Source organism: Sorex araneus, chromosome 4 (genome assembly GCF_027595985.1).
Source record: "Sorex araneus isolate mSorAra2 chromosome 4, mSorAra2.pri, whole genome shotgun sequence".
Taxonomy (NCBI): domain Eukaryota; kingdom Metazoa; phylum Chordata; class Mammalia; order Eulipotyphla; family Soricidae; genus Sorex; species Sorex araneus.
The window spans coordinates 73,014,716-73,032,830 of NC_073305.1; the positions used below are offsets into that span (position 1 = coordinate 73,014,716).

Consider the following 18,115-nt stretch of genomic DNA (forward strand, 5'->3'; position numbering starts at 1 on the left):
CTGGTCCTGAAGAAAGTGTGTACACAAACCTCCGTGAGGAAGTTCCTCAGGGTGGGAAGCGTCCAAGTGTTCAGGTCTCAAGACTTTTTTCAAGCCACACATGTTAAGTGTATTTGGGGGTAAGGAGCCACACCCAGCTGTGCTCAGGGATCATTCCTGCAGGACTCACGACCACATGGGATACTGGGGATTGAACCCAGGCTGATCATATGCAAGGCCCTACCCACTGAACTCTCTCCAGCCCCACAAAACCACACTTTAAAGACCTGGCAGTGGCCTGAGACCCAGCTCCAGCATGGAGCCGTGGCCAGTGGGGCTCTAAGAAGGCGCCGCCATGGCTGGCCTGTTGTGAGTGCAGCCTTCTAGCCAGCAGCCTTCGCTGCCACGTACTGCGTGTGCACTCCACAATAGGACTCAGCAGTGGAAAACGTGTTTCATGTACTCGTGTACCCACACCCAGGCCCGTGGTTCCCCACAGGTGGCCTGAGACAGAGGGAACAAAGGCTCAGTGTCAGTGCAGTGTCCTGATTTGAGGCTGGAACTGTGCTGGAAAATGGTCCCTGAGCTCATGTACAGGCACCCAGGAGCACTCCTTGCCTCTAGGCCTCACACGGATCCTGTCCCCTGGGCTGCCTCCTGGCAGAGCCCCCCGGGCCTGCCTCCAACTCATGTCCACAGGCCTGAACTGCTCACCCACAATCGGGGGCTCGGCACTGCCTAGCTCTGCCCTTTTATTTCCAATTAGAGTTGTCAACTGATCTATCACATATTTGGACATTTCCAAAGTTTTTTTAATTTTTTAAAGTTTAGTTTTTTCATTTTTGGGTCATACTCAAAAATGCTCAATGCTCAGGGGTTACTCCTGGCAGGGCTTAGGGAACCATATGGGAAAGCAGGAATTGAACCCGGATCAGCCACATTCCATGATGATTTTAAAAAGATATTTATTTGAGGGGTTTAGAGATCACATCCAATGGTGCTCAGGGCTTACTGCTGGTGGGCCGTGCTGGGGACTGAACGAGGCCAGCTGTGTGCGAAGGGAGATTCTTACCTGCTGTGCTATCTCTCCAGCACCGTCTAGGTTCCCTGAGCCCCCGGGAGTGAGCCCTGAGCAGAGCCCGGAGTGAGCCTTCCTGAGAACTGAGCTGCTGGGTGGGGCCTGGCAGGACTGTCGGAGTCACAAGCTCATTTGCTTGTTATCTCACAACCAACTTTCCCAAGATCCTGAGTTTCACTCCCCGAACCAACTCCATTGACCCGCGGCAGGGACAACCTGAGGATGGTCTCTGGGCTGCAGCCAAAGCCGGGAACTTGCCCTGACCAGGCACGGCTGTGCCCAGGGTCCTGCTGCCACTGCTGCGCACAAGCCTGGTGCCGGGACAGCGGCCATTGCCAGCCACCCTATTTTTAGCTTTAAACACTCTAAGACCCAAAGATCAGGTAGAGCTTTCACCACTGTGTGGCAGGGTGTGTGGGGACAGCAGGCACGCGGGCACAGAGCGGAATCCAAGTGCTGAGGTGAGGATGTGACTGCAGAGATCCCTGCTTGGGGAAGGCATTTGCCACCAGTTCCTTTTTCTGGCATCATAACTGAGAGGCTGCAGGCCTGTGTCAGTAGCCTAGGTTTCATGAGAGTATCATTGCCCCACAATGACACAGCAGTGTCATTGCACTGCTCACAATGCAGGTGGCATTCAACACAAGAATCTGGGGATTCCCTCAGAGGTTTGAACTTCTCACTTCTGTTGGGCCTAGTGCAGTGCTAAACCTCCACTCAAGAGCACTGGCAGAGAAGTGACAGGCCATCAGAGAGGGCACACGGGCTCAGAGGTGAAGGCCTGGCCCGGGGAGACCCAGCACGGTCAAATCAGGCCCGAGTCAGGTTTGTCCTCAGCACCAATCTCTCTGCATACTCTGTCTCCGCATGCACAGACTGGTGGAAGATTAAAGTCTGCCAATGTGGAGCTGGAGAGGTAGTACAGTGGGTAGGGCCTTGCATGCAGCTGACCCGAGTTAGTTCATTCCAAGCATCCCATGTGGTCCCCTGACCCCACTAGGAGTGATCCCTGAGCACAAAGCCAGGAATAAACCTTGAATATTGTCGGGTGTGATGCAGAAACCAAGAAAATAAATAAAACCCACCTACGTGTCTAGTAGGCAGAATCTACGAAGATCTCCTATACTTCAACAACAAAAAGACAACACAACTGGAAAAAATGAGCAATGTCCTGGATTAGACATTGCTCTGATACACAAACAGCCTGTCAGCACACAAAAATGCTCTTCGTCGTGGACACCAGAGAAATGCCTATCAAAACCACTGTGAGAAGCTGTCTCACACCTGTCAGGATGAGCCTAGTGCAGCTAAACTATAGAAATCCTTGTGCTGGTGTGAGTGTGGAGTGCCCCCAGGGCAGTGCGCTTTGAGTGATTCCTCTGAAAGTTAAACACAGAACCACCACCACGTGACACAACTCTACAGCTAGGTGAACAGGCCTGGAAGTGCTCACATGGAATCTGGAATGTGGTTCAATAGTAGAGCCTCACATGAGGGCTAACTCTCTGGCACCACAGAGAAAACAAAAGCAAAGCAGATGCTCCAATACCTACATGTGAATATTCAGAGCAGCTGTGCTCACAATCACCAGAGGGGGAACGTGCCCATGATCTACCCACTGACGAGAAATGTGACACAGTGCGGCCATCCAGGGGATAATCAGCCATCCAAAATACAGTTGGACCAGAAGACCAACTCGGGGAGTCTTCTGAAGGGCTGAGCTTGTGCGGTGCATGCAGGAGCCCCTGGTCCGATCGCCAGCACTGTGTTCCCAAAAGCCAGAGGATCTGGCTCCAGAATGAAACAGCGCTAGTCCAGGTAGTCCCGCTGTCCCCAGTCTGCTGTTTCACTTCCTCTTGTGTCAGAGCCTACGGTCAGTTACCAAAAATGTTGCATACGAAGTTTCTGTTTGAGAATCACTCCTGGCAGTGCTCAGAATTTACTCCTTACTCAGGACTCACTCCTAGCAGGCTCAGGAGACCATGTGAGGTGCTGGGGATCAAACTTGAGTGGCTGCATGCAACGCAAATGCCTTATGCGCCATACTATTACTCTAGTCCCTCATGTACAAAGTTGTTTGTTTGTTTTTTCATGATGTTATTTTTTTTCATGTACAAAGTTTTTAAGACCACAGGCATACATTTGGGGGGTGGTGGGATGGGGCCCACACCAGGCAGTGCTCAGGGATTTCTCCTTGCTTTAAACTCAGGGATCACTCCAGGTGGGCTAAGGGGTCCATATAAATCACATGCAAGGTAGCACCCTGCCCACTGTACTATCGCTCTGGCTAACAATATTTACTGTGCCCAATTACTAAATAAAACTCCATCAACACCCAATAGATACACCACTTGGTATAGGCTGTGGTTGAGGCATCTGCGGAGCCTGGGGCAAGTCTCCCTCATCATGTAACATAAATGAATCCAGTGAACACTAGGCTGAGTGAAGGGTATTGGACACAGGAGGTCAACACCCCAGAATGCAATTTCTAGGCACCAGGAAAACCAGAGAAAAGGCCAGAGTACAGGGGATGCAGGCACTTGTTTTGCAGGTGGCTAACCCTCATTCTGTCTTTGGCACTGAATATGGTCCCCTGAGTATGCTAAGATGACGCCTGACCAGAGACATAATAGCCCCTGAGCACCATTGGTTGTACCCCGCCTCACTGCTGGAGGTAGGGGGGAAGCACAGACAAATGTATAGGATAACATTAGTTTGTCCTTTCTCCCTGGCTACAGGGAGCCTTAGTTTATTGGGTTACCCCCATCACAGTGCTCCCAAGTCACTCCCATTTCTTTGCTTATCTGTAACCTCTTTCTTTGTTCTCTGCTTCCCCAACTGGCCTATTACCTTTCCCCCCTAATCAGACTCTGTTAACTTGTAAGGTCAGATCCTTCAAAGGACACTTGACCTGTATTCATAAGGAAATATTGCTTTTCTCTTTCTCTTATGCCCCTTTGCATAGTTTGCTTCAGAGCAATTTCCTTTTTATATAGACACAGAAAGATGGTTATGCTATGCTTTTCTAACTTGGGAGTTAATTGACTCTGAATGATATTCACTCCTTGGCATCTGTTCTCTTAACTTAAGCCTCAGTTGCCCTTAGCTTCTAGAACCCCAAAAGCAGGGTCCTGATGAGGGAATGGATGGACCCAGGGTAAGGTGTAAGTTACCCTAGCATTGAAATGGGCTGGGCCAAAGCACCACAATACTTAACTAAAAATTAAGAGCATGGTCATGGAAAAATTCTGTCATGGTCCAAAAAGTAATAACTGAATTAGGACCCTGCTAGGGTTAGGAGACTAATCTGGCCTGAGCACTGTAGTCTAAGATCTATAGCGAGATGGCCCCAGGAGAGCAATACTATAAGCTTAATGTATCTCTTACCATGTCCATACAAAATGACTAATATTATGAATGTTTATATGTTTGTTGGACTAAGGAAAGGAGAAACACACTCAGAGATGGAATTTCACTCTTGAGTGGGTCGTCCTGCTGGATGAGAGTTTGACCTAGAAGAAGCTTCCCGAGGGAAGGATTTTACCTCTGTTGATTGTATGACCACACCTATGTGTAATCCCCGACCCCTCATAATTTGGGGAACTAAAGCTGTAAAAGTAGAATTGAGGAGAATCGGGAGGAGAATGAAGTAGAATGTAGAGGGAGAATCAAGGGGAATGAGGGAGAATCAAGGAGACTCCAGCAGTATGAAGGAGCAGGATCCAAGGAGAATGAAGGGATCGGGGAAGGAGGAAGAGAACAGAGATGAGATTGGAATAAACTGCAATTGATACCAACCAGCCTGACCCTCGTTCCCTCTTGTCCACCATTGCCATCAGCCGCTTGGGGTGTGGGAAGCAGTACGAGACCACCAAAGGTAGGGGGCAGTGGGAGAGAGCCGCCATGCCTTTTGTAATCGTTTTTTGAATGCACAAAATGTAAACGTACTTTTAAATATGGAATTCTGATTTCTTTGGAGGGCAGAGATAGTGCAGTTGATAAGGCCCTTATCCTTACATTCAGTTGACCCTGGTTTGATTCCTGGCACCGCATTTGGCCCTGGATCCCCACCAGGAGTGATTCCTGAACAGAGTTGGGAGTTAACCCTGAGCACAATTGGGTATGAAGAAAAAAAAAAATCCCAAAGAAAACTGGCTCATGGGGGCCAGAGAGATAGCACAGAGGCAGGGTGTTTGCTTCACAAGTAGCTGACCTTGATGTAGGCAGGTAGACAGGAAAAGGCCCTCAGCAATGAAACTTAGGTCAACAAAAATTCAGGTGATCCATCCTGTCTTGCCTCTTGAGCTCCTAGGCACTGTGGGAATGATCCTTGAGCCAGGAGCGGCCCCAGAGTACTGCAGAGCGGAGTGGAGCCTCCAAAACTACTAATAAACTAATAAATAAAATACATGTTCTCTATATGCTTCTCAGAGAGCCTGGCAAGCTACCAAGAGTATCCCGCCCGCACAGAAGAGCCTGGCAAGCTACCCATGAGGTATTCAATATGCCAAATACAGTAACAAGTAACAGGTCTCATTCCCCTGACCCTGAAAGAGCCTCCAATCGTTGGGGAAAACGAGTAAGAAGAGGCTGCTAAAATCTCAGGGCTGGGATGAATGGAGACGTTACTTGTGCCTGCTCGAGCAAATTGATGAACAATGGGATGACAGTGATCCAGTAATCCACCCTGTGGATACTGGAAAACAGACCTGATAAGGCCTCCAGAGCAGTGGACCCTGAGATTTGACCCCTCCCCATGAAGTTCCTCAAACCCTCGACCTCTTCTTTAATCCCATTAACTTTAGTGATTCAGCCCCAAGAAGACTCCAGAACATTCTGGATCAAGACAACCCAAGAAGAGCCTATAAGAGCCACCTTGAACAAAGGAAGAGCGGGCATATGCTGCCAAGCCCATGTGCTGCTTGTGCCCACATGCCCGAGCACACGTGTCGTCCGAGCACGTGTCGCCCACATCTCCCCTCTTGAGATGTGTACTTTCATGCTTTCGTGTCTAAAGCTAGGATGTGTGTAGGGGCTCTCTCCGCCCTTGGAGAAGCCCCCGTTCTCTCTTGAGCACGTTACTCTCTCTCTACCATCTCTCTCTCTTCCTTTCCACACCTTCAAAAACCCTCCAAATAAAATGTTTTATTTCACTGCTTGTCTACTCCTGAAATTCTTTTCTGCGAGGTTAGATAAGAACTCCGAAAACCCTGGGTAAGGCCTGGGACTGGTTTCTCCTTTCCTGCAAAGAACAAATCCTCACTCCAGCCTGGGTCCGTGGCTCCCTGAGAAATTGGGTGGTGGGATTGACTCCCATGCCTGGCAGAGCAAGTAGACCTAAGGTGTGACCTAATGGCCACCTGGTGGGGCTGGCAGGGCTGAGGCCCGTGCCGAGAAGGGGCTCATCACAGACTTTACTAGGCCTAGTCTTCCTAGCAGGTCCCAGGGGGGCAGAGGCGGAGTGGGAAAAGGTGACCGTCTTTCTCTCCTCATGGCTCATGTGAGCCACCCGTGGGGCCCACTGACATCAACCTGAACTTGATCCCCATCATCCCCTATGGTCCCAGGCCTGCTCGGAATAATCCAAGTGCAGGGTCAGGAGGAAGCCCTGACCATCGCCAGGTGTGCTCCCCCAAAACAAAACTGGGCAGTGGCTACTAAGGCTCATAGAGCACAAAGGCTCTCATCACACCCACTGCCCAGATGCCCCAGAGCATCCCATCATCAAGCCTGGGCAGGGCTACCCTGACTGAAGGGGGGTGTATGTGTGTGGAGGACGGCGGGGGCAGCAGCAGCCCCACTATGTGAGGACAGATCATGTCTTCATCAACTGGTGATGAGTAACACATGCCCCATTTCTGCCGGGACAGTTCCTGTGATCACAAGTTTTCCCTGCAGGTAAACAGGCTGTGGCAGCCTGAAGTGTGGCGGAGGACAAGGTGTGTGTGGGCCAGACTGCCCACTCTCCGTGCAGGTGGATGGCCGGGCTGACGGGTCCCGCTGGTGCCTGCATCCATGGCTCCTGCCAGTGTTCCCACACATGGCACACAGTGCCTAAGTAAAAGGGGAACAAATTTGACTTTTTTTTCGTTCTTCAGGTCACAGCTGGTGATGCTCAGGGGTTACTCCTGCTCTGCGCTCAGGAATTACTCCTGGCAGTGCTCAGGGGACCATACAGATATTCGGAATTGAACCCTGGTCGGCTGCATGCAAGGCAAACACACTACCCACTACTCCAATCTTTTGGAGCAAGCTTTAATAAGGCTCGTGAACTGTCTGTCGCATGGCAGACTCTGAGTCCAGCAGAATAAAGCTGCGTCTGTGGATGGGACTTTGGAGCGGGGCCATCAGTCCTCCTGCCTCACAGCCAGCGACAGGCCGTGTCCAGGCTGTCTAGAGCTTTGCTGGAGGTGCAGAGAGCCCTGGTAGCCAGGACCACAGGAAGCACCAGCTCCTGGCCTTGGCTGGAGGCTGAGTGACAGGCCCCGCCGTTCCCAGGGAGCAGTGGGCGATCACATGACCCCGAGCCGGGCAGGAGCACCCTTGTCAGGGGTGACTGGCAGCCTGATTCCTAAGCACACAGAAGCAGCTCCAGAGAGGCCACGTTTCTCAAAGCCCTGTGAATGGTCACTGGGTCCTGCAGAAGCCTCTCCTCTCAGACGACAGACAGGCCTGAAAAGCAGCTTGCTCTCTGGGTACTCCCCTCATCATCGGTTCTGAGGACAGTTGGGACGGGTGTGTCCAGGCTGGTGGCACAGGCTGCATTTTCGAGGTCTCCTGGCCTCGGACCCCATTTCTGAAGAACAGATGCGCGGTCTTTTGTTTCTGGCATCTGACTCCTGGATCTTTCTTCTGCCTCCTGGCCAGGGCAGGGTTCCCAGAGTTCCTGTGGGCAGGATTAGAATGAGCAAACGGAGGACAAGAGTAAGGTCACAGGGAGAGGTGGGTAGGGACCCCCTTGTGGCTAGGTTCCTCCATGCCACGTCCTTGACTCTGTGGCCTTTTTCCCTCGACAATCCTGGGCTCTAAAGGCCTCCCACTCTCTGTGCTGTCACGTCACAAAAAAATTAACAGAGTGGAAACCAAGCAAGGAATGACTGAATGGAGAAGAGGCAAAGGCAGGGACAGTCTGAGCAGACTTCAGTGGGTCTGGTCAGGGCTGTCCCTAGGCTCCTCAGCAATAGCAGACAGCACCTAAGTCCCGGGCCTTTGCCAAACCTCCTGGTTCTTCCTGCACGTGGGATGGTGATGTGTGCAGAACAGTTAAAAACTAAGCTCCTTCATGAAACAGAAACCCTGGGAAGACAGGCAGGTACCCTGTCATGGCTGAGGCATTTGCTATGGTGAGGCCCTGGTACCAGCTCTGTACTATAGTGCACTCCTGCTGGGCCTCTCAGTCTCCTCAGACAGTCAGTCGGGCTTCTGCTTCCCAGTGCCTTCCACTACACACCCAACGAGACCTGATGTCCAGCTGCCAGTTCCCACCGTATCCATCCAAGGACACATGGCCCAAGTTCTGTGGCTTGGATAATTGGAGACATCACTGGGCTAGTTTCATCTGAAGGAAAGAGGCCAACACTACCAGTCTGGTCAGGTTCTTGAGGACTGTGCAGACCAGGCAAACCCACCTTCAAACCCTCTTGGGCTGTGTCACACTGTAAGTCACTGTTGTTGTCTGGCAAAGTGGGTGACACCCCCAGAGGGGTGCAATTAGGGACACTTTATGCTGCACTGAAGTAGATTTCCAGGGGGGTGCTGTGAGATTATATATATATACAATTTATTTCTGAAAATGGGCCGTAAGCCCAGGAAGCTTGGGAGCTCCGGAGCACGCCCTCTCCTCCGCCTCAATTTATACCATCAATGCTCTCCTGACAGCTATTCCTGACTGGAATAGCAGTGACTATTGACTGCATCGACTATTGACTATTGACTCCTGACTGCACAGCACTGGCTGCACAGCAAGTGACTCCACTAACAGAGCTGCCTCCCTGCCCCCAGTGGCCAGGGCCATGTTCCTTGTGTCCTGGCTGTGATGGCCTCAGGAGAGGCAGGTGTGGCCCTGGCTCCCATGACTCTGGAGCTGCTCCCCAGCAGGGCACTGCCTTACCTGGGGCTACATTCTCGTCCACCCACTGGAAGAAGCCACACTGCTGCTCCCGTGGCTTGGCACAGGTGTGGAACTGGCGTCCCTTATTGGGCCCCTCCTTCTGGACAGTCCGAGTGACAGCCGGTTGACTGCACAGGCAGGACGTGCTGCTGTTACCACCGGGGCCACCAGCCCCCCGCTGGGGGTTTCCTGAGCCTGGCAAATGTGCCAGGGAACCCCCTGGGGGTCTTGCTGCGGAGGGAGGAGGCCCACTGGCTCCTGGCTGGCTGCTGTCGGCCCACAGGAAGAAGCTGCAGCCGCCACTGTGGCACTTAAAGAACTGGCGGCCCTGGTTGGGCCCCTCCTTGCGCACAGTGAGCAGCAGGGCCTCCTGGCCACAGTTGCATGTCACAGCGTTGCTCTCACTGGGCAGTGTGAGTGTCTGCGCCAGAGTCTTCGAGGCCCTGGCACGGCCAGTGTTAGTAGGCTGTGGTGGGCCGCACTGGCCGCTGTCCATCCTGTTCAGGGCCTGGCTAGCCTGCAGGTAGCCAGTGGACTGGCCAGCCGCCTGGCTAGCTGGGAGCGGGGGCCGAAAAAATCTTAGATCCAAGATCTCCCGCAGGTTCTCGTCACATCCACCAATGCAGCCAACAAACTCCAGAGGTATGGTTGGAGGAAGGCTGCCGCGTTTGAACTTGAACTTCAGCCTAATGAGAAAGTGAGAAAAAGACATTACCAGGTGCTAGCATTTTTCTCTGGGGCTGAGATACCCTCATTTCCTAGGAAGCCCTCAAAAAGCACCAGACACCAGCCCCTTCGAATGCCAAGACCCAGCTCACCACCACCTCAGGCCCAGCTCACCTGTGCACAGGGGCCGGCTGACAGACTGGACACACACTCTCATCCCGGCTAACCTCCAGCACAGAGTCTGGGAACCACAAGGCCGAACGGCATTCTGGGAAACCCACGCAGCCGACATAGAACCTGGGGGGCATGGGGCTAGGTCAGGTGGAAGTCACCAGGGCACAGAAGATACAGGAAGGATCTGGAGCAACAGTACAGCAGGGAGGGCATTTGTCTTGCACGCAACTGACCAGGGCTTGATCCCTGGCATCCCACATGATCCCCCGAGCACTGATAGGAGTAATTCCCGAGTGCAGACCCAGAAGCAATGCCGGATGTGACCCAAGAAGGAAAAGAAAAAAAAAAAAAGGAAGGAAATCCTAGGCCGGCTCGCAGGCTAAGGAGACTGCAGTGACTGCTCAAACAAGCCTTCATGTGGGGGAGGACAGTCACATGCTTACAGTCGCTGGTTTTGAATGACTACAGGGGAACAGTCTCTGTCCCTAACACTGAAGGAGCTGCTACCGAGGCTGCTTTTAGTTTCCAACCACTACCCAGCCAAGGACTCTGCTCAGGCTCCCGGTTCTTCTCTCATCTACCTCACGCCAACCCTGACGGAGGCCACAACTGTCCAAAATCTACACTGCAGGCTTGGAGAACTCAGAAATTTGCCCGAGGAGAGATGGACAAACTGCCTGAATCTAGAGTGCTGGCCTTCTCGCCCTTTATCACACACTGGTCGGCAGCCGATCCACAGGAGACATGGCTCCTTGTGACATCTAAACTCCCTGAGTGCCTCACACCCCAAACCAGGCCCTGCCTATCTCCAACACTGAGTCCTGGGCGGGCGCAGCAGGCTCCCCATAAACACACACAGCCCAGGGATGGCTGCCCCACGAGCCAGAGGTGGAGACCCAAGCCCCAGCACCACTGGACCTCCAGTACCACCAGAGCGGGTGCTCACTGGAGCCGCAGCTGACATCTCATGTCCCCCGCCCCCACCCCCAAGCAGCCGGAAAGTAGTACTGCCCGGTCGCAGGCCTGGCAAGTGTGTGCAGCTCCCAGCCACCCTAACAAACCAAAGACCAGGGAAGGAGACAAGAGTGACACAGAAGTGAAGGACATGTTCTGCCAAGGGGCTTGGCAGGGGTCACAGGAGCCAGGAACTGACCCGCCGTTCTTCTTGGTCTTGAGGACCATGTCCTTGCCACACTGTGGGCACTTCCTTATGGGCTCTGGCATGGCCGGGTAGAAGGTTTCTTGCGGAGTCACTTCTACCCCATCCCCGAAGTACTGAGACAGAGCTTCATCCAATCTGAATAAACAACAACATATTGGAAAGGTTCTTCCCTGCCCTCCACACAGATGTGAACTGGGGAGGCAGGTGCTGGCTTATACCTGGTACCAAAAAAGAGACAGAGGTGAGTTGGCCAAGACCTGATTCTCTGCAGCACCAGGTAGGTCTCGTTGCTGTTCATTTGAGGTCACTGCACCCCAATGAACGAAAACCATGTACACACTCCTGAAGTGTCTGGATTTATAAGAAAGCTAGTACTTACTTTTGGGGGATGGAGAGACAGTACAGGGGTTAAAGCACTTGCCTTGTATGGAGTCAACCCAGGTTTGATGCCAGTACCACATATTAGCTTTGAACCCCACCAGAAAAGTAAGCTCTGAGCACCAATAGGTGTGGCCCCAAAATGCAAAAAATAAATCCACTAGCATTTATTTTTCAAACAGGCATGGGTAGGAAACCTGTTTTGCCTAACATGTATGTGCTTCATGTTAAACGGTCACTTCAAAGTACTCAAGAGAATATGAGCAGACACCAGCACCTGAGGTCAAGACCCTGCTGCCTCCTAACTTCCCGGGGAACACTCAGAGAAAAGCCTAAGGGCTCTTTCCTCTTTTGGCTGGGGATCCCCATGGGTCAGAGAGGATCACAGTGGCTTGTGCACAGCTCTCATGCTTGCCCTGGGGCTTTCCGAGTGAAGGGCAATGTTGCAGCACCAGGGCTCTGAGCTCATAGGAGCCCCAAACCACTGAGCCACTTCCCAAGCCCCATAGCAGATCATTCTAATTCCGAGCCCAACAGCTCAATGAAAAGGAACCCACAAGGCCCAGGAGGCGCACCTGTAGGGGGAGGTGAGGAAGTCCTGCCAGGTGAGGAAGCCGACCCCATCCCACAGGCTCGGAGCAGAGACCACATGAGTGATGCTGAGTAAGTATCACCTCGTGGCGAGTCTCTCCCCGTTAGGGACGTGCTATGGTCAAAAGCTCAGGACCAACTAGGTGCACAGGAGAGTGGGGCCTGGCACTTACTTCTTCGCTTTTGCCACTGCTTCAATAAAAACCTGCTTGTATTTCTGGACCTGCTGCCTTAGAACCACAAATTTGTCCTTCTTCCCCTCACAGATGAGCTTCAGATCAGCTTCCAGCTCAGCTCGGAGGTCAGGCTTGGACATCTCATAGCCCATAGAATCGTAACCTGCAGGGCCAAGAGCAGAGCTCTGCTGGTCAGGAAGATACCCTCAAAGCATGGCCCTCCACTTCCCGACTGCCCGGTGATGGGCACCCTCACCCTTACCTTCCACGAGCCCCATGCCCAGGTGCCCTGGGAGAAAGCGCTTGTCTGGGGTGAGTCCCACGTACATCCGGGCCTTGATGGTTTCAATGTGCTCAGCATGAGTGGCATCGGTACCTAGAAGCCACCTCAGGTTAGTGAGGCCAACTCAGAACGATCCCCCTGGTGTCCCTGCACTGCCTCCACGGTCACCTCCTATTACAGGTGAGGCGCCTGCAGGAGCCAGGCAGAACCCTCAGTGTGTCCTCACCATGCTCCCAACCACTCCCACTTGCGCTGCCAGTTACATTCTCAAATTCTTGCCCGAAGTCTTTCTCCTTGGGCAGGAGCGATAATACAGCAGGTAAGGCGCTTCCCTTACATGTGGCTGACCCGGGTTCAATCCCTGGCATCCCATAGGATCCCCTAAGCACTGCCAGGAGTAAGTCCTGAGCATTGCCCGGTATGGACCAAAATCAAAAAACAAAACATAAAAGAAAAAACAAAGCTAAAAGTCTGCTGGCCCTGGCTCACAGCAGGGGTAACAGATTCTGACCCCAGCAGGGGACTGACACGTAGCAGGTGAGTGCTGAGTGTGAGCCATGAGAATGCGCCAACAGGAAACTGAAGCCACTCAGAGTAAGGCAGCAATGTCACGTCAACGAGTTTAGACCTCCTGAATTTCCAAAAGGTGAGGACATTGGTATTTACGAAGAACCGCTCAGGTTTTCATTATTCGAGCTTTTTTAAAACTCAAGGGCTGGAGAGAGTACAGGGCTAAGGCACTTGGTCAGTTGTGGTTGACCCCAGTGTGATCCCCAGAAACATGTAAGGTCCTGAGCATAGCCAGGAAGACTAACTCCAGGGCACAATGCTAGTATGAACATCAACTGTGGAGTTATTAATGCATACACCAGGGCTGGGGGATATGACTCAATGGCAGAGTACTTTTCTTGCAGGTTTGAGACTCAATTCAATCCTTGGCATTGTCCAATAAACAAACAACAACACCCCCCCACCGCCCTCTCCATTTTGTAACCTTAGATTGTAGATTGTTATTCTTCATTTTTTTTTGGTTTCTGGGCCATATCCAAAAGAGCTCAGGGCTAATTCCTGACTCTGTGCTCAGGGATCACTCTTGGTGAGGCTCAAAGAACTTTATGGGGTGCCGGGATCGAGCCTGGGTCAGCTACATCCAAGGCAAGCACCCTACCCATTGCACAATCTCTCTGGTCCCAGAGAGTAGGTTTATATTTTTTTTATTTTTTTGCTTTTTGGGTCACACCCAGCGATGCTCAGGGGTTACTCCTGGCTTTGCACTCAGGAATTACTCCTGGCAGTGCTTGGGGGACCATATGGGATGCCGGGGATCGAACCCGGGTCAGCCTCGTGCAAGGCGAACGCCCTACCCGCTGTGCTATCGCTCCGGCCCCCCAGAGAGTAGGTTTTTAACTTCTCAAGTCTCACCTCAGCTATGAAGGTCCCAGGAGAATGTAACACTGGACTTGAGTGGTGGAGAGCAGGGAAACAGTGCCTGGTACATACTGAATGCTCAAGAGCTGCTAGTTACCATGACGATGGGCCACTGACCGATGCCATGCTTTTCCATGAGGGCAATGAGGTCCGCCTCAGTGAGCAGCTGCGGGGGACTGGTCTCCCCATCCACCATCTCCACAGTGCTGGGCTGAAAGCAGGAGTCTTTCTCATAGACAGGCAGCGTCTAGAGTAGCAAAAGCACTGGTGAAAACACTCTGCCATGACACCCAGCAAAACCCAACCTCCCTTTCAGAACAAGGCTCTGCCTCAAGAAGGCACAAAGCCCAGGAACACTACCAGCTCCTCCTTTCCCTGAGACTCATGGGTGAGACATGAACCCCAGCCCCAGAGGGCCTAAAATTCATTACCTTGTCACTCCAGTGATCATATGGATACACATCTAGATAGTTTCGGGCCAGGATCATGAGGCCATGGGCTACGAAGCGTTCCTGGGCAATGTCTATCTCCACGGTGGTCTCCTGCCCCTGAGCATCCTGGGAGCAGCAAGCCAGGAAATGGCGGACAATAAATTCATAAAGTCGTTGTTCATCACCCTGTGAAGAAAAAAAAAGACTGACTCCCTCTCAAGAATCATTCAGCATTCACTGTTCAGAGTTATAATCTGTTTTGTGCCAATGTTCAGTCTAACATTCTCCAAAGATAAGGTACACTGCTGCCATGGCTGCCTCCACTCACTTACACCAACAGGCTAATCTTCTGTGCTTTTTTTTGGGTGAGGCTTGATGACATTCACAATCCTAATCCAAGAGAAGCAAGGGAGCTATTCTGTCCTCAAGAATGGTAGGTAAGTGGTTCTTTGGACATCAACTCAAACGGGAAAGAACATGAGAAACAGTTAAAGCTATCAAGAGATCCCTTTTATGTAGAAAAGCAAGTTAACTAGAAATACAATATATATATAAGCTGCAGACAACTTTATGAACATAGATTGGATTATAAGAGTTTTCTGCCAAGTGATAGTACAGAGATAAGGTGCTTTATCTTGCAGGTGGTGGACCTGGGCTTGTCCACGGCATCACATACAGTCCCCCAAACCTGCCAGGAGTGACTCCAGCAGAGCTAGGAGCAACTCCTGAGCACAGCAGGTGTGACCCCCAAATAAACAAAATAGAATTCTCTGCCATTTTAAGTAAATAGTAGGACTCGATCTATTGTACACTCTCACTTGCAATAATTCTCCTAAAATGCATTCAGTTAGAGATCTGTACAAACACTGCTGTATTTAATCTTTTGGGAGTGCCAGGGATTAAAGCCAGGAACTCACAGGTAGAAGGCAAGAGCTCCGCTGCTGAGCCACATCCCCGCCTCTATGTATACAAACATCAACCAAACTACATTGCACTCAAGGAAGTTGCAAACAATCTTATTATCAGATCTGGCACAGTAGTTTATGGTATGTAATGAACATATTACAGTTAACATAATATAATCTATGCTTTAAAGTATTTTAGCATACGGTGAAATGCTTATGATATAAAATGGGAAAAAAGTAGATTACAAAGTGAGGGTTGTAATTTTATTTAAGAGTCATATACATGCTCTTGTACAGATGAGAGTACAGGCAATTTTTTTCCTCCTATATAAAATTTAGTATTTTCCACATTGCCTAAAATGAGCAAGTAATGCTTTGTTTGTTTTTGCTCAGAGGCCATACCCAGCAGTATTCAGGGGACCGTATGTGATGCCAAGGATAGAGGGTGGTTGGCTGAATGCAAGGCAAGGGCCTTACCTACTGTACTATTGCTCCAGCACCTAGACTGCTTTCTCGTTTGGTTTTGTTTTGGGGCTCTACCTAGCTATGCTCAGGGCGACCTGGCTCTGTGCTCAGGAATCACTCCTGGCGAGCTTGGGTTGGGTGTGTATAAGTAGACCTTACCTACTGTACTCTCTCTCCGTGTCCCTGAACATGTAATGCTCTTTTTCTTTGGATGGGGGGTGCTGGGACAGACACACTAGCTATGCTCAGGGCTTACTCCTGGTGGGCTCAGGAGATCATATGGTATGTGGGACACAGAATATATGTCAGCTGTGAGCAAAGTAAGCACCTAACCAACAGTACTACCACTCCAGTCCTGAACATGTAACGCTTTAAAAGAGCACCAGAGAGATAGTACAGAGGCTAAGGTGGTTGTGATGCATATGGCTGACCCCAGTAAGACCCCTGAAACTGCTATGGGTCCTAATTACCACTAAGAGTAACCCCAGGAGGAAGCCCTGATCATCATCTGCCCAGTTTACCCCTGAAAAAAAAAAAAAAAAAAAGGAATGCAGAACATTAAAAGTTAAAAAAAAAAAAATCACAAATCTTCTTTGCTCTGTAACAAGCTACTAATGTAAAACAAACTAAGAGCTCCCAGACCTTTTTCACCGAAACTGAGCATTAGATCGAAGCTAGGCATTAGATCGTAACAGATTGTTACGTGCAACTCTGACAATGACTTCCCTAAACTGGAAGCAATTTCTAACTGACTCACTACCTAAAAGAAGAACCCAAGGGGCCGGAGCGATAGCACAGCGGGTAGGGCATTTGCCTTGCACGCGGCCGACCCGGGTTCGATCCCCGGCATCCCATATGGTCCCCCAAGCACTGCCAGGAGTAATTCTTGAGTGCAAAGCCAGGAGTAACCCCTGAGCATCACTGGGTGTGACCCAAAAAGCAAAAAAAAAATAAAAGAAAAGAAAAGAAAAGAAGAGCCCAAGAAGAACAGTCAAACGCGCTTCCTGAACTCGCCTCTCCCTCTTGGTTCGGCCGGAAACCAACCTGCAAGTTGCTGGCATACTTGGTGGGGTGGATAGGAGGGTGCGCTTGGTCAGACTTGTTCCCATTGCGTGGGGTGGGGCCACCCTGCTCTAGAATACTCTGGGCAAAGGCCCCCCAGCGTGGATCTGGGGTCTGCTGCTCCACCAGCACTGCCAGGTTCAAGTCTTTGGGGAAAATGTTCGTTTCAGTTCGGGGATAACTGATGTACCTAAAGCAAATGCAAAAAATAAAAGGGAAATTATTCGACTTAGTCTTTACCTTATGCCAGCGGAAGTGACACATCTGACCTACACAATTCAGAAAAGATGTTAGGTGTAGCCCCAAATGGCATAAAGAGCATCAGGGTGTCCTGCAAGGGCACTCAAAGCACAGATGAGTGGGCGGGGGGAGAGGACATGCATGCCATGGGCTCAGCGCTGCCTGCAGGTTGTGGGCCCTAGGCAAGCTCCCAGTCCTCGCCCTGCCAGTGGGAGAGAACATCCCTGGGGCAGAGAGGAGCCTCATGGCCCCAACAACTCCAGCACTACGGGCTTCAAGGGTCACCCTTATAGAAAGGACAAAAAAAAATCAATAATGTGGATCCCACATACAGGTTTTTTGTTTGTTTTTGGGCCACACCCAGAGATGCACAGGGCTTACTCCTGGCTCATGCACTCAGGAATTACTCCTGGCGATGCACAGGGGACCCTATGGGATGCTGGGAATAGAACCTGGATCAGCCATGTGCGAGGCAAATGCCCTACCCGCTGTGCTATCACTCTAGCCCCCGACATATAGTTTTAAGTGTTCCGCTAATTACTTGAAAACTACAGGTTCGCTTACATTTTTTTAATAGATGTCTCAAAAAACAGCATATTTTACACATACAGCACATCCCAATCTGAATCACCCAGATTTATTTTAGGTTTTTCTTCTTTTGAAAGACATAATTTTGACAGATTTATTTTCATAGAACGATTGATCCCATTCCTCCTATTATTTTTTATTACTTCTCCTTTACTGTATCTCGGTTGTTTTGCTAATATTTATTCTAGTATCTTTTATTTTATTTTATTTTATTTTATTTTATTTTTTTTTTTTGCTTTTTGGGTCACACCTGGCGATGCACAGGGGTCACTCCTGGCTCTGCACTCAGGAACTACCCCTGGCGGTGCTCAGGGGACCATATGGGATGCTGGGATTCGAACCCGGGTCGGCCGCGTGCAAGGCAAACGCCCTACCCGCTGTGCTATCGCTCCAGCGCCC

At 50.9% G+C, this 18,115-nt stretch overlaps 1 protein-coding gene across 2 annotated transcripts in view; it reads right to left on the bottom strand.

The window, feature by feature from the left end:
• Window positions 1-7,296: 7,296 nt before the first annotated feature.
• TOP3A (DNA topoisomerase III alpha) overlaps window positions 7,297-18,115 on the bottom strand; it is a 32,112-nt gene continuing 21,293 nt past the window's right edge. The window contains exons 11-19 of one of the 2 annotated variants that reach the window (XM_055134105.1): window positions 16,871-17,078; window positions 14,457-14,642; window positions 14,143-14,272; window positions 12,577-12,690; window positions 12,312-12,477; window positions 11,161-11,304; window positions 10,008-10,130; window positions 9,168-9,853; window positions 7,297-7,943 (exon numbers count right to left, since the gene is read on the bottom strand). In XM_055134105.1, coding sequence (XP_054990080.1) covers window positions 7,765-7,943; window positions 9,168-9,853; window positions 10,008-10,130; window positions 11,161-11,304; window positions 12,312-12,477; window positions 12,577-12,690; window positions 14,143-14,272; window positions 14,457-14,642; window positions 16,871-17,078 — 1,936 coding nt within the window. In that variant the 3' untranslated portion in view covers window positions 7,297-7,764. The remainder of the gene's footprint in view (window positions 7,944-9,167; window positions 9,854-10,007; window positions 10,131-11,160; window positions 11,305-12,311; window positions 12,478-12,576; window positions 12,691-14,142; window positions 14,273-14,456; window positions 14,643-16,870; window positions 17,079-18,115) is intronic. The other variant, XM_055134106.1, reaches the window with a different exon arrangement.